General features: G+C 40.6%; 1 protein-coding gene across 14 annotated transcripts in view; it reads left to right on the top strand.

Annotated features, from left to right (window-relative positions):
• Positions 1 to 13,818, top strand: part of utrn (utrophin) — a 134,018-nt gene that overhangs the window by 80,108 nt on the left and 40,092 nt on the right. For all 14 annotated transcript variants that reach the window (XR_009785343.1, XR_009785342.1, XM_061753252.1 and 11 more), the window contains 5 exons: positions 1,094 to 1,266; positions 3,077 to 3,233; positions 10,190 to 10,319; positions 12,157 to 12,425; positions 13,079 to 13,225. Coding sequence is in view for 12 of the 14 variants with exons in the window: in XM_061753252.1 (XP_061609236.1) it covers positions 1,094 to 1,266; positions 3,077 to 3,233; positions 10,190 to 10,319; positions 12,157 to 12,425; positions 13,079 to 13,225 (876 nt within the window). In the remaining 2 variants the exon portion in view is untranslated. The remainder of the gene's footprint in view (positions 1 to 1,093; positions 1,267 to 3,076; positions 3,234 to 10,189; positions 10,320 to 12,156; positions 12,426 to 13,078; positions 13,226 to 13,818) is intronic.

Here is a 13,818-nt window from a genome sequence, read left to right on the forward strand (position 1 = left end):
GCTGCATATCTGTACTCGCTGCTGCAGGCAGTATTACACACACACTCACACACACACAACGCATCCATATGCTAGTGGGGCTTCTTTATTTAGTGTTCAAATGGCTCGAACGGAAGGGAGAGTCCCACAAGAGAGCGGGCGGCAGGAAAAAGTGGAGCGATTTTACACATCCCAAAATAAAACGTTAGACAGGAGCCTGGGAAGCACCGCGGCTACACGCTAACGCACAGGCGCACATGTGAAAATCCCGGCGGTGCGCTTATGTAATACAGTGAACCCCCGCTATTATGCGATTCATCGTTCGCGCGCGCCGCTGTATCGCTGATTTTCAAACCATGTTTTATTTTTTTAAAGGATTTTTACTGTTAGGATGCAAGACCGAATTTATCGTTGCCCGCCTTCAGTGTAGTACCACGTTGTGCCACAGTATGATGATAGCAACAGTGAGCTCGATACGATGCGATTATGATAACGTCGTTGGAGATTTCTCTTAACCCCTACTATGGCATTTTGCATTGTATGTTAGCATTAAGCTAACAGACTTTTGTTTGACCAAATTATGTGGTTTAGTTGAAAAATTTTGTTTTTTACATATACAATGTTCGATTCTCTTGTTGTATTAGTTGTGCGTTAACCTCCAACTGGGAGTGATAAAAAGCTTAGAACAAGCACACTTCAGCTATTATTTAGAGAACTGTGGGATTGAGAATGGCCTTTTATTTTTGAGTCCTTCAAGTTTTTTTGTTTTTTTTTGACACATTTGTTGGATGGCCTTTTATTTTTGAGTCCTTAAAGTTATTTTTATTTATTTATTTTTTTGACAAGTTTGTTTTAATACTGATAAGAGCAAACGCAGTGAGTGCGGAGGCAGACGTTGCTCGGGGAGTTGCTCTCGGGTTGACGTTCCGTGTCAAAGGAGAGAAGTTAAGGTCTTTGCAGTCAAAGAGGGTCTCCGAGGCATTCTACAAAAATAAAACTTCAGCCCTCCCTCCTGTGCAACACCCTCGACATGAATCCCTCCGCCTTTATTTGTCGCTTTACTCGTGTGTAACAGTCAAGTGACTTACTCTTGTATCTGTGTGTGTCTGCGCAGGACATCCAGGCTGAGATCGATGCCCACAATGACATCTACAAGAGCGTGGACAGCAACAAGTCCAAAATGGTCAAGGCTCTGGGAAGCTCAGAGGAGGCCGTGTTCCTTCAACACAGGCTGGATGACATGAACCAACGCTGGAGCGACCTCAAGGCCAAATCGGCCAACATTCGGTCAGTGAAATCACGGACGGCGACCGACTTGACTCGACGTGCCGCTGAACAGGGAACGCGGCGACGCCAAAGTGCTGTGCGCATAGAGATCGAGCCGGGATGTGACGTTGGTCACCCCGGCGTGATGGTACTTATCATTAACTGTATACAAGTAGATCTCAATACATTAGAATACGGTAGAAAAGTCTATTTATTTACATACATTACATAGATTCATTAAACACTTACTTTGCATGGGGCAAATTCCTGCCTGGTTTCTACTTTAAAAATAATTTTCATTGTTTCTTGGTTATTATGTAATATTCTAGTTGCTAGTGATGGTGAATTTTGGGTTATTGTATGCTGTAAAATGTAATCATCCCAAATTATACATACAGTATATATTAAAAAAGGCATGACATATTTCACTGTGAGTGTATAATACAAGTTTCACTTTTTGAATTGAAGTACCTAAATTAAGCTTTTGACACTATTCTCATTTATCGAGATGTACCTGCACTATTTATCCTGCTCATCTAAAAATTATTAACTATTGACCTTCCAAAAATATTAGATATTTAAGCTAATCCAGCTCTCCTCAACATGAAGAAATTTGAACCCTAACATAAGGCCTTGTCAAAGGTCACTATTCTCCATTACCTCACCACTTAGCATGTTATTCATAATATATAACCCTAAAGACATCACACCATTCACTGAGCTCAGTCCTTAAAAGACCACACAGATGGCCTTTTTCTTCATCAAGCACGACTTGCACGCCTGTGAAATATTTATGCGGTCTGGGGGCGTTGTCCCTCAGATACTGCACACCCTGTGCTTCCGCATGTCTGTTGCAGTGCCACCGGGGTGAAATATATATTTATGTATGTATATATATGTATATATTTATGTATGTATATATATATATATATATATATATATATATTTATATATATATATATATATAATATTTATATATATATATAATATATTTATATATATATATAATATATTTATATATATATATATTTATGTATGTATATATATATATAATATATATATATATATTTATGTATGTATATATATATATATATATATATATATATATAATATATATATATAGTATATATATATATATATATATATATATATATATATATATGTATGTATATATATATATATATGTATGTATATATATATATATATATATATATATATATATATATATATATATGTATGTATATATATATATATATATATATATATATATATATAAATATATTATATATATATATATATATATATATATAAAACTTTTAATAGCGTTTTAGCCCACAGACACACTTTAAACACACTGACGCTTATTCGAAAATATTTAAACTTAAATTCCTTAGCACACTCACTCACTCTCTTACTCGAACAGTGTGTTTGCGTCAAGCTGTTTATTTTTCATGCCCAGCTGAAGTTAACCGTTGAACTAGCATCCAACAAGAGAATTTAATGTATTCTTAAAAAGCTAACTGTTCAACCAAATCACGTAATATCGTCTTGCGTGTTCTCCTCATGTCGTGGAAATCCACAGTAGAATTTGCAGTTCATTGCATTGGTTTCACTGAAATACCTCAGGCAGGGAAACTCATTATCACACCATTTGTCATATAAAAAAGCTAGACCCTGACTGCAACACTGAAGCGTCAGGAATTTTTGCATTGTTTTGCAATTACAGGCCAAATCTGACAATGAAACAGACGACGACGACAATGCATGTTGTGAAACTGGGGTGCTCCAAATTTGAAGCTAATATTTCTAAACGCACACTTCGCCTCGGCAGAGCCCACCTGGAAGCGAGTGCCGAGCGCTGGTCCCGTCTGCTGGGCCTGCTGGAGGAGCTGTGGAGGTGGATTTGCATGCAGGACGAGGAGCTGGCCAAGCAGATGCCCGTCGGTGGAGATGTGCCCACCCTGCTGCAGCAGCAGAACCACTGCGCGGTACAGTACACCTCGAAATCATGTGCTTCCGTATTTATTTCTCAAAGTCGTGACCAGATATTTTGCGTCGTAGCGTCGCAGGCATGACGGCTTTGTACGTGTCAGAACGTCAAGGTCAAAGCGGACTGCGTGCGAGTGGCTCGAGCCCTACTGCAAATAGCAAAAATCAAATAATCGACGCCCGCCAGGTTTTATTTTTCTCCGATAGATGCCACAAGGTGGCGGCAAAGCGCTTCATGAAGCTCCTCAAATCACTTCAATGTAGTTCCTTGGCACCAAAGCGATAGACTAGTGCCTCGCTTATCGAAGAGCTTACGTTCCAGAACCCCCCGCGATAGATGAAAATATGCGAAGTAGGGACCATATTTTATTACTCATATATATTTCAAAGCATTTTGCATAACACCAATGCAAAATATGCATGTGAGTGTAAAAAGATTGATTAAAAAGCCGCAATATAATGGTGGCTCTCTGTATTTGTCCTCCATTCCGAGGTTTTCGTCACTAAAAAAACAGGCAGCTGAGTGGTTTGCTGAAACCGCTGGAAGATCCCGTGCTTATAAATCACCGTGCGGTAAACACCGGTGTTATTATTCATCATCAGGCCAGTCGGCGGCACGTCCCGTTAAGATGAATTGTGGTTCGCGGCAGTCCCCTACGAAAATAAACACGTTTTGTGCGTCCTTGGTTATTAATTGGCAGTTTTATTGCAGGCAATCAGCAGCCGACGGCGGGCGTATCAAACTTGTTTCAGTGCAGTTAAATAATCAACTGCACAAGTTTATCCTCTGGATCATTGTTCAGTTCGACCATCGTCCCGCACGGCATTATTTCTTGTGTCATAAGTAATCAGTAGTGACCCGTTGGTAAGTTTGTCTTCATTGGTATTTGTCAGCCAGTGTAATTATTTACCACAAGCGCTGGGTATTGTTGACGTGTAATTGCATTCAGACGGACGAGGCAGCCCGTGGAGACGGTTTTACCGCGCTGGCCGCTGCTCTGGCTGAGCTCGCTCTCGTCTTGCCGTTGTTATACGCTCGCTCCCCGACGTCAGCGCACCTGTCATGCCGAATGTGCATGGATTTGATTTATTTATTTATTTTATTTTGTATGGTTTTTTTTTTTTTTTGCAATCATGGAAGTACCCTTTTTTTAAACTTCCCACAGTTAATATTTAATATAATGAGAAAAAAATAAATCATGAGCAAGACTTTGAATTTGGTTAAATTATTTCCAACAATTCAATTTTGTTGTTGATTTTGTCAAAGAAAAAGTATTCTTAATCATGACGCAGATCTTTTGGGGGGTAAATGTATTTGGCACAAATGATAAAGTAATGAAGCATTTTTTTTCATCTAGGGGTGTACACACTTTTGTTGCTAGCAATATAGACAGGTGTGTTGATTATTTATTTATTTATTTTTTTTTTTTTGGGTTGGGGGAGGGCAGTGAATTTACACTTTACAAGCTGTACACTGACTGCTTTACGTTGTCGCAAAGTGTCACTTCGTCATTATTGTCCAATGAAAAGATTGAACAAAATATTTACACAAACGTGCGTGGTGCACTCACTTTCGTGAGATACTGTAAAAAGGAGTACATTCGATGTCGTATAGTGCGGGCCGCCTTCCAGCGTAGAACAATAAACGTCTTGGCTCTTGTAGCTGCTTAACCTTAACATCATGAAAGAATCATCAGTCAAAAACAATAGGTGACCCCACCATATTATTGCAGAAATCTCGCCGGCCTGTGCCAAAAGATTATGTGGTCAATGTTACCTCTCATTTGGCCCACATAATATTAAAGTCCATATATTATCCTCTGTCGTAATGTCAGAGTTTATATAATAGGCTAAAATTCTGATCTAAAAAAATGTGTTGGCAGGAGCACTGACCGCTTTACAACGTTAGCCACTTGCGCTTGCCGCTGACCGGCTAGCTGTTATGTCGCTTGTTATTAAAAGCAAAGTGCCGTATTGATTTTTGTGCTTCACAGTGCTAAAATAAAAGTGCCTTAAAAATGGAATTTAAATTGTTTTCCTAGGGGGGTGGAAATGTGTTCTCACTCACCAAACACACAGAACAAAATTAGAAGATACATGCAGTTAAAATGTTATTTAATAAATGCCTGTACTTTAAATCCTGACTTTGGAAGTTGTACTTATTTCGACAAAGCTCTCAGTGTGATGCGGCACATTTGTACACCGCTGGCAACTGCAATAATAAACATAAGCGTGTCAATCAGAACTGAAGATGATTATTTTTGTCAAGGCTGCCTTTTCTTGCAGCGCTGACAAGAAAACTCAATCTTCCCTGCCTTTTATGTCCTTTTTTCACGCTCTTCACTATCCATATTGACTGTATTTTATATATTTTAGCTGTATTCTTAGTAGATTGAAGTAGTGCTGGGCTATATGTGGGGGCGGGGGGGGGGGATCAGCAAACAATTGAGGCTCATTATAATTGCCATGGGTTCGGGATAAAATACTGCAAACAAGCGGGGTTTTCCGCGATTAACTCTCGACTGTTACTGGACTTGCACTTTCTATATTGTCAGACTGATGGGAAAATGTCTGCAAAATGTCTGTTAGGTCAGGTCAGGTGTTCTTCCTTCAATTTTTTTCCTATTATATTTTTCTGGGATCCTGTGAGATAAAAGCGCTAAGCCACTTAGCCCGGCGGTGAGCAACGGATGTGTATTAAGAGAACAAGAAGTAGTCCGAACCCGAGCGAGCACTGGTCCGAGAATGACAGAGACCAGGCGGCAAAGACGAAGAAAAAAAGTTGGGCTGATTAAACGTGAGAGTTGAGCAAAAGGGGGAAAAACTTTTACAAGTGTCTCTTCTGTTCAAATCGTCCATAACTGCAATTATTCATCATCATGCTTTCAATTAGCCGGTGAAAGGCTGTCCTCGTTATCAGTCTCATTAAAAGCGTCGCTTTGTGTGGCCAATTTTTTTTTTTTTTTTTTTTTTTTTAATGCCTTTGCTCGCTCACCAACATTTGGCAACCTCTTGACCATTGGTTTTGCACCTGGGCATCACAAAAAGTCATAATTACGCTCGTTGAAAGTTACTCTGCGATTGTGCCTTTCCAAGTTTGATAATTAGCCACTCGGATTCGTTGTAATCACGATGCCAGACTGATTAATTAGCCCCATTTGCAGCCTTGATAGAGGGAAAAGGACAATTGAGCACACACACCAAAACACGCAAGACAAACAGTTCCTTGAAACCATATATAGTTTACAGTTCATTAAACTTTTAAAGGCCCTGTAAAGTGAATTTAAAGATGTGTTTCTGAATACATTATACATGTTTGAAGAAAATTGCTGTAAAATGTAAAACTCAGTTGTGGAGATATAGGATTAAACTGTTTCTCACCATTTCAGTTTTCCAGATTTTTTTATTTTGTATTTTTTTTTGTGGGGGGGGGGGGGGGGCGTGGCTAAAATGGTGACACAATTTGGATGTGCCCCTCCCACGCTATAACGATAATATTGTTGAAAGACAGTTACTACACTAGTATATCATAAATAAATGCTGTTTGACATGATACTTTTCATGAAACTTTGGGTTAACGTTCCAAACTTGGCTACTTTGGTGGCATTGGCAGCTTCTGATGAATTGTTTTGCAAAGTTTCCCTTGCATCCAGGTCAGCTATTTATTCCTCCCCCTATTTTGATGCACGTTCTCAGTCTCCTGGAGCAAAATGAGAAGTTCAGCTGTGCTTATTGTGTTGCAGCCGGGATGCAATAGAAGTAGCCGTCGGTGTTCGGCGGAAAGACAAACACCGCCCAGCCTCAGTCATTCATGGGCCGCGATGCACAATGTCGACCAAGGTCGTCATTGCAGTTTCTTTTTTTTTTTTTTTTTTTTTTTTTTTTTTTTTTTTTTTTTTACTAAAAGCATACACGCAGAGTCCAATTGTGATAAGTGTTCAAAAGGAGAGGGGACTTTTATCTTAAACATAGCCAGCCTTGTCTTATCTTTCACTGGCGAGATGGGATTTGTCAGCGAAATGGAAAAGCACGTTAGCACCAAATGTATTTGATACATATTTTTTTGCCTTAGCGAAATTACATTTTGTCTTATTGAAAAGAAATCCAGAGAGACCACATAAGAAAAAATTATTTCCGCCCTTTAAATCACACATACTTTCTAAACTCACTTCAATCGATATAATATCCATATACACTGCTGGAAGCAATGCAGCCAGTAGAAATGATACAAAATGAAGGAAATAATCCGAGGAATCTTTGAGTGAGCCATCCTTAACACCTTGTTCCTTTTCCTACCCTCGCAAATAACTCTTTGGCCTCTTCATCCTCCTGCTGCGTGTCTATGAAGTTGCCCTCTATTTATCAATCCCGCTATCTGCCCACTCCACGTCCTGCACAGCAGCGAGACGATCAGGGCAAATGGGGCAAAAACAACCGAATGTATTTGCAGGCCTGCTGATTTCATTTGCCGCGTTTCACCTCGAGGCCGAACATTTGTTCACTTGTTCGCAGTCTCCGTGAACTTGGCCTGCCTGGAGTGAACACATTTTGCAGGAAACGGGAACAAAAAGAGGGCACGCTTCAACACCGGTGGTGAGAATTGAAATTCCCGCACTCCTGCTGAGCTATTCTTTGCCTTTGTCTTCATGTCCCATTTCGACTGAAGCGGATATTTGTTACGTGGAGACGTGCACACGTAAGCTCTGCAGCGATGTGTACCCTGATTCACCTCTGAAATACACTAGTAACTTACACTATTGCTCTTAACCAAATTTATTCATATGTCAAATCAATGTTTCCTATTGGAATGAATCAAAATGCCATTAATCCGTTCCAGACCTCCCCCTCAAAAAACATTTTTGTCAATTTTCTTTCAGTAAAGTAGCACTGTTTTATGAAAACATAATAAAAGAGAATGTAAAAGAACTAACTTTTTTTGCATTTACTGTACATAATAGGGAGCATTGAATGTGTTGGATGTGTGCCTTCATGAGGTGAAAAAGAAAGATAAAGAATCTAGATTTGTCGCTAGTTGCTCATTTGGAAAAAGGGTCAGATAGAAAATAATTAAAGACAATTTTTTTTATTTAAATCTGATATGCGTGAGGGTATTATGATAAAAAAATCTAATTATTTTCCAGTTTATGTATGAGTGTGAAGTATAAATTTAAAGACTATCAATTTGGGAAGTACATTTGTGTGTTACAATACAAAATTATACAATTTTTCCATTTTGTTTTATCTTGCTTCTTCTTTTTTTTTTTATATATGAGCGACTGCTCCAATTGCCATTTTTATTTATTAATTTTTTTAATTTTTTATTTTTTTTTTTTAACTTTGTTTTACTCCTACTCTTATTGCACAGTATGCCGGATATGTGTGAGCGTGTTACTGTTGAGAATAAGTGTTCCAGTTGAAAATAATCAATTCATTTGTGTTTTAATACTGAACTGGTTACAGTTAAAAAAAAATGTAACTTGTGTTTTTGTGTGTATATTCTTTTTAAAAGTCTGATACAGTATGTGTGCGAAAGTAGCGTTACCAAGTAAGCTCCTCCCATTTAATCAAGCTGCCTGGCAGCGTCTGAAACGACACGGCATCCTCGTAAAGCAACCACACACTCCGATTGGCGATGAAATCCCCCGGGGTCATGTGTGTATTAAAAACGAGAATAATTACACTGTTATGTGTAATTGAAGTGTTGCAAAATTGCCTCTCCCCTGACTCTGCGGGAGCCGTGAGGCATTATGTCACCTAAAGATTGAAAGTCAGGACTTATTACAGGGTAATGTAAATACTAATTAAGGAACAGAGCAGGCCGTACGTACTTTGCCAACCGCTGATCGAGTTTGATTTGCGATCTGTCGGCGGACTCGCTAATGATCACTCTTGCAGGGCTTCTCCCGCCCGGCTAGCCAGCGATTCACTTTATTCTCCAGATCACTTGGCTAATTTACCACCACCGCGCCGCCGCAGAAATATTTCCATTGACCCTCAGTACCTCTTCACAAGCGAAGGATAGGCAGAGGGAATTCTACTGCAGCGCGGCAGGCGCCTAATTAGCCGTCGAAAGCGTTTGTTGGTCATCACCATTAAAGCTCAAGTCAAGTAAACAGCTTGGCCCGGGCCCCTGCGGGTTCATTCCGAGCGCACCTCTTTCGTGACGTGATGAAATCTGGCCACGGTTCAGTCTGAGTTCACGTGCGGCGGCCAGATCGGCAGACAGGAGTCACATATGGAGGGGGGAATGCATTAAAGCAACTCATTAATCTGCCGTCCTGCTCGCAAATGTAGCCTCCTCCTCGTTGCTACCATCTTGAGTTTCAACTTGCCATGGCGAGCTTTCTCCTCTTTATCCGGCTCACCCAATGTTATTATTGACTTGTATCGTGAAATTCCGTTATGCGTTCCAGACACACACGTGGTAGGTGAAATATCACCGAGACAGAGAAACCTGCCTGGCCCGCTGAATCTTTATGAAGTCAAAATGAAACTAAAATTGTGGTACTTTTATTTTGAAATCTTTTGACTTCGATATGCACGTGTGTGGGCGATACAAGCGTGCAAAAGCACCGGCTTGTGTCTTTACTGTTGCCAATGTAGCGACAGTGTACCTGTATTTCACAAGTTTTCTGAAACCTCAAGTGACAACGTTTTTAAAAGCCTCTCGCGACGATGCCAAGTCTGTGCTGTGGCACAATGTGATAATCCACGTAAATTCAGACCTGTATACTGTAATAACCCATGAAAAAAAAAAAAACATTGCTCAAAATTCCACAATATAGCGGTGGTGCGCACGATTAACCATGATTTAGCGGTTTAACACAATCTTTTATGGGTTCTCATTAAAAACCTCCTCTCACTTCCTTTCATTAGACTCATAAAATCATGTGTGATTAGTTGGTTTTGATAGAAATCCTTTCACGCCTACCACCAATGTGTTCCTGGTTTCCAGATTCTGCAGTCGGAACTGAAAGAACGCGAGCAGCTGGTTATCAGCACCTTGGAGCAAGCTCGCACGTTTCTGGCTGAGCAGCCCATTGAAGGCCCGGGAGAACCGCGCAAGAACCTGCAGCCCAAGACAGGTTGGCTTTGAGATGCATTTCAAATGATGAAAAATAGCACTCTAAAAGATGTATAAAAACATACAGTAATGACATCATAAATAGACTAGACTGTAAAGAATTAAACCGTTTTTTGTCACACTTTTTGCTTCAATTCAGTGGTCATTATGCTGCTCCTTCTGGTGTGCACACCTTGCCCACCTGGGGGCAGTATAATACAGACATCTAACTATACATGTAGCCCAGAGGAGACATTATAACTCATCAGCACTAATATTAGTCGTTCTTCACAGAGGATAAAGAATATATGACAGTGAGTATGGTTGCATAATGTAGCTACATGTTATGGATGCTATTGTTGGCATGTATATGGTGTTCCCATTATGTGTTAGCATTAGCATTAAGTTAGCGGACAAAGGCTCCGCTATGTGGTTGTTTTAAATACACGACATTTGACAGTAAACCTCAACTGATGCTGATACGTCGGCATTTCCGGCAATCCTGACCACGGCAATAGAAAAAAAAATAAAAAATAAATAAAAATGCATCAACTCGTTAAGCCACCCCGCTGAAATGATCCAGATTTTGTCGAGTCACCGCATTTGCCTTCAAACGATCCTCTTTTTGCATGAATAATTAAAGTGAGCCACGAGGGTGCGATTGAGGTGTGGCAGAACTTCAGAGCGTCGGCAGACTCCGCTGTGATCTCTGAGACAGCTATCAAAGTTTCGTCTGGTTGTATAAATAGATAAAAAGTCGAGTTTAGATCAGAGCGTATGCATGGTGTTTAATCAAAGTAGATGGGATGTGTCAGAGTGGCATCGTAATATCTTAAGCACCTAATCGTGTACGTTCCCGCTACTCTTGTTAGGCTTGGTCTGTGACACTGATTAACTATTGATTGTTTTGTGCATATCTAAAGGCGCATAAACAAAAGATGCTAATTCAATCACCACCCCGGAGAGCAGATTGAAGCTCGGGAAAACGGTTGTAGACGACCATCATTTTAATCCGCCAAGCGTCCTCCAGTTGTTTAGGACGCTTTATATGAACCTTAAGAGAGCAAAACAAGTCTTTTGAACATTGAATCCATGAGAAAATAAATGGCATAACTTCATCCAAACTGAAGAAAGGTTACCATTTTTGGTCCATGTTGACATCTCAAGTACTGTTACGTTCACACTTGGATCCAAATAATACAATAACGTTTACTGATCCAAAAAAAATATTTAAAAAAATCATTATCATCTGTTTCACTGATGAATCCAATTAGTTCATCTGGTACGTCTTAAGACAACAGATCTGTCATCGCTTTTGCCATGTCCAGCACTCACACTCGCTTGGAAAAGGAATTGTTGTTGATGTCCAGACAGAATTGTGAATTGTTCTATATTGGGTTCAGTGGAGCGCGAGCATGAGCACGTTATTTTTGGATAAATGGAAGGAAAGATCAGTGGGCAATTTGGTTGTTCGGTTTTTGGATGGATGACAGACTGCGTTGGTCCATGGCTGGATGGAAGACCAGATCGATGGACGGAGGGATCAGCGGGTGGCTTGGCGATTGGATCATTGGGTTGTTAGACGGTTGGATGCATGCACGGAAGGATGGACAGACGCATCACTTTGGGAGCTGTCAGAACTTCTAACTTCACTTTTATGATGGGAATTGAAGAAAATACCGAAATTGAAGCTGCACTCTGAACAACTTTTATCCAATTTTTACTCAAAACCCATATTTACCAGAATATAGTATAGGAGCTAAAACTTCCACAAACTAACACTGTCTTTCCTCTATTCTCCTTCTTCACGTTATGTTTCCTTGATTGTTTTGGGTTTTTTTTTCTTGTTTTTTTTCTAGACCTCAGTCCGGAGCAAAAGGCCCGTGGCCTAGCTCGGGCCATCCGCAAGCAGACGGGCGAGGTGAGGGAGCGCTGGGAACGTCTGAGGGGACACGCCGGAGGCTGGCAGAATCAAGTGGAGCAAGCCCTTGAGCGATTGCAGGACCTCCAGAGCTCCATGGACCAGCTGGATCTACGGCTGACTCGGGCCGAGGACGCCAAGTCTGGCTGGCAACCTGTGGGCGACCTGCTGATTGACTCTCTGCAGGACCGCATCGACAATACCATGGTATGAGTCAAGCATTCCGTTAGCACAAATGCTAAATGTTTGAGCTGGGTAAAAACTTGATTTGTATGCATAAGTCAAAACTTTCTGAACCCAAACCGTTCCAAAATACAGTGATACCTTGATGAGCTTTAATTCAATCAATTCCCCCATTGAAATTCACTGAAATTTTGGTTTCATGTTGTATTTTCTGGGAATGTACAATCAATACAAAATATAAGCGAGGTGATCAACTTACCTGTCGACTTGGTGAGAACGGTGACGTGATGTACACGGTGCTTTTCTAAGCTCAGCCATACGGCCGTCCACATATAGGGCACACACCACAGTTGAATAACTTTACCCTTGATTTGAAGTAGAGGGCTGTCCAATTCCTTCCTTTTAATGTTTGTTGCTGACCGGAGTTAGAAAATCTGGTCATATGTGTGTGTATGTGCGCGGTGGGACTATTTGGGCAAGCCTACTGTCACTGCACTCTCTGATTGGCTCTTTTTGTCCCACCGTGCCCACTTGTAAAATAATAATTTAAATGAAATTGGAGCCATTAGATGTGGCCAGAAAGCTGGTGACTTTTCAAAATATAATTGTAATAATATTTGACTGTCTTAAACTGTTAACATTTGACAAAAAGTGTTTTTTTTCTGTCTCCCTTGAAGGTATTCCGAGACGAGATCAGCCCGCTGCGTCAGGATGTCCAGATAGTAAATGAGCTTTCTGCAGAGCTGACTCCACTGGACATCCAGCTGTCCTCCACCGCCTCCAGGCAGCTGGACCAGCTGAACATGAGGTGGAAGCTACTGCAGGTACAGTCAAGCCTCAACGGAATGCGGCATATGGACGCTTTATGCTTTGTTCCTACCTGCAGCATTTTATCTGAACTTGTGTAGTCTTTATTTTTTTACTCATCGCGTTGTTCCAAGCAAACACATGGTTCTGCCGGTTTATAATCACAGCTTGGTACTATTTTCACAGCATGCCAGTCACGCACATCCAGTCCGGGAAATGGTTGGCCTAGTCACAGACATAAGAAAACTGGGAAAAAAAATTTGATGGGGGAGGGAAAATGGCAAAAACCAAATCATATGAAAACTAGCCTTCGTAATCAGGACGGCTTCCTGCTTTGACTTTGAACAATCGGCAACCATTTGAGTCGCATTCCGTTCATAATTCATCAAGTGCCGCTGCAAAACATGTATGAGACGCCCGTTTTGTCACTTTTTTATAAATAAAATAACATCCCATCCATCCATTTTCCATCTTCATTATGCCAGCTGACTTTGGGTTTTTGAAATGTGGGACGACGTCGTCTCTGGAGTACCTGGACAAAACCAACACGAGCATGAGAGGAACATCCAAATGCCGCACACACGAAGGCCTGAGCCTCGATTCAAACTGA

This window comes from Phyllopteryx taeniolatus, chromosome 18 (assembly GCF_024500385.1).
Source record: "Phyllopteryx taeniolatus isolate TA_2022b chromosome 18, UOR_Ptae_1.2, whole genome shotgun sequence".
NCBI lineage: Eukaryota > Metazoa > Chordata > Actinopteri > Syngnathiformes > Syngnathidae > Phyllopteryx > Phyllopteryx taeniolatus.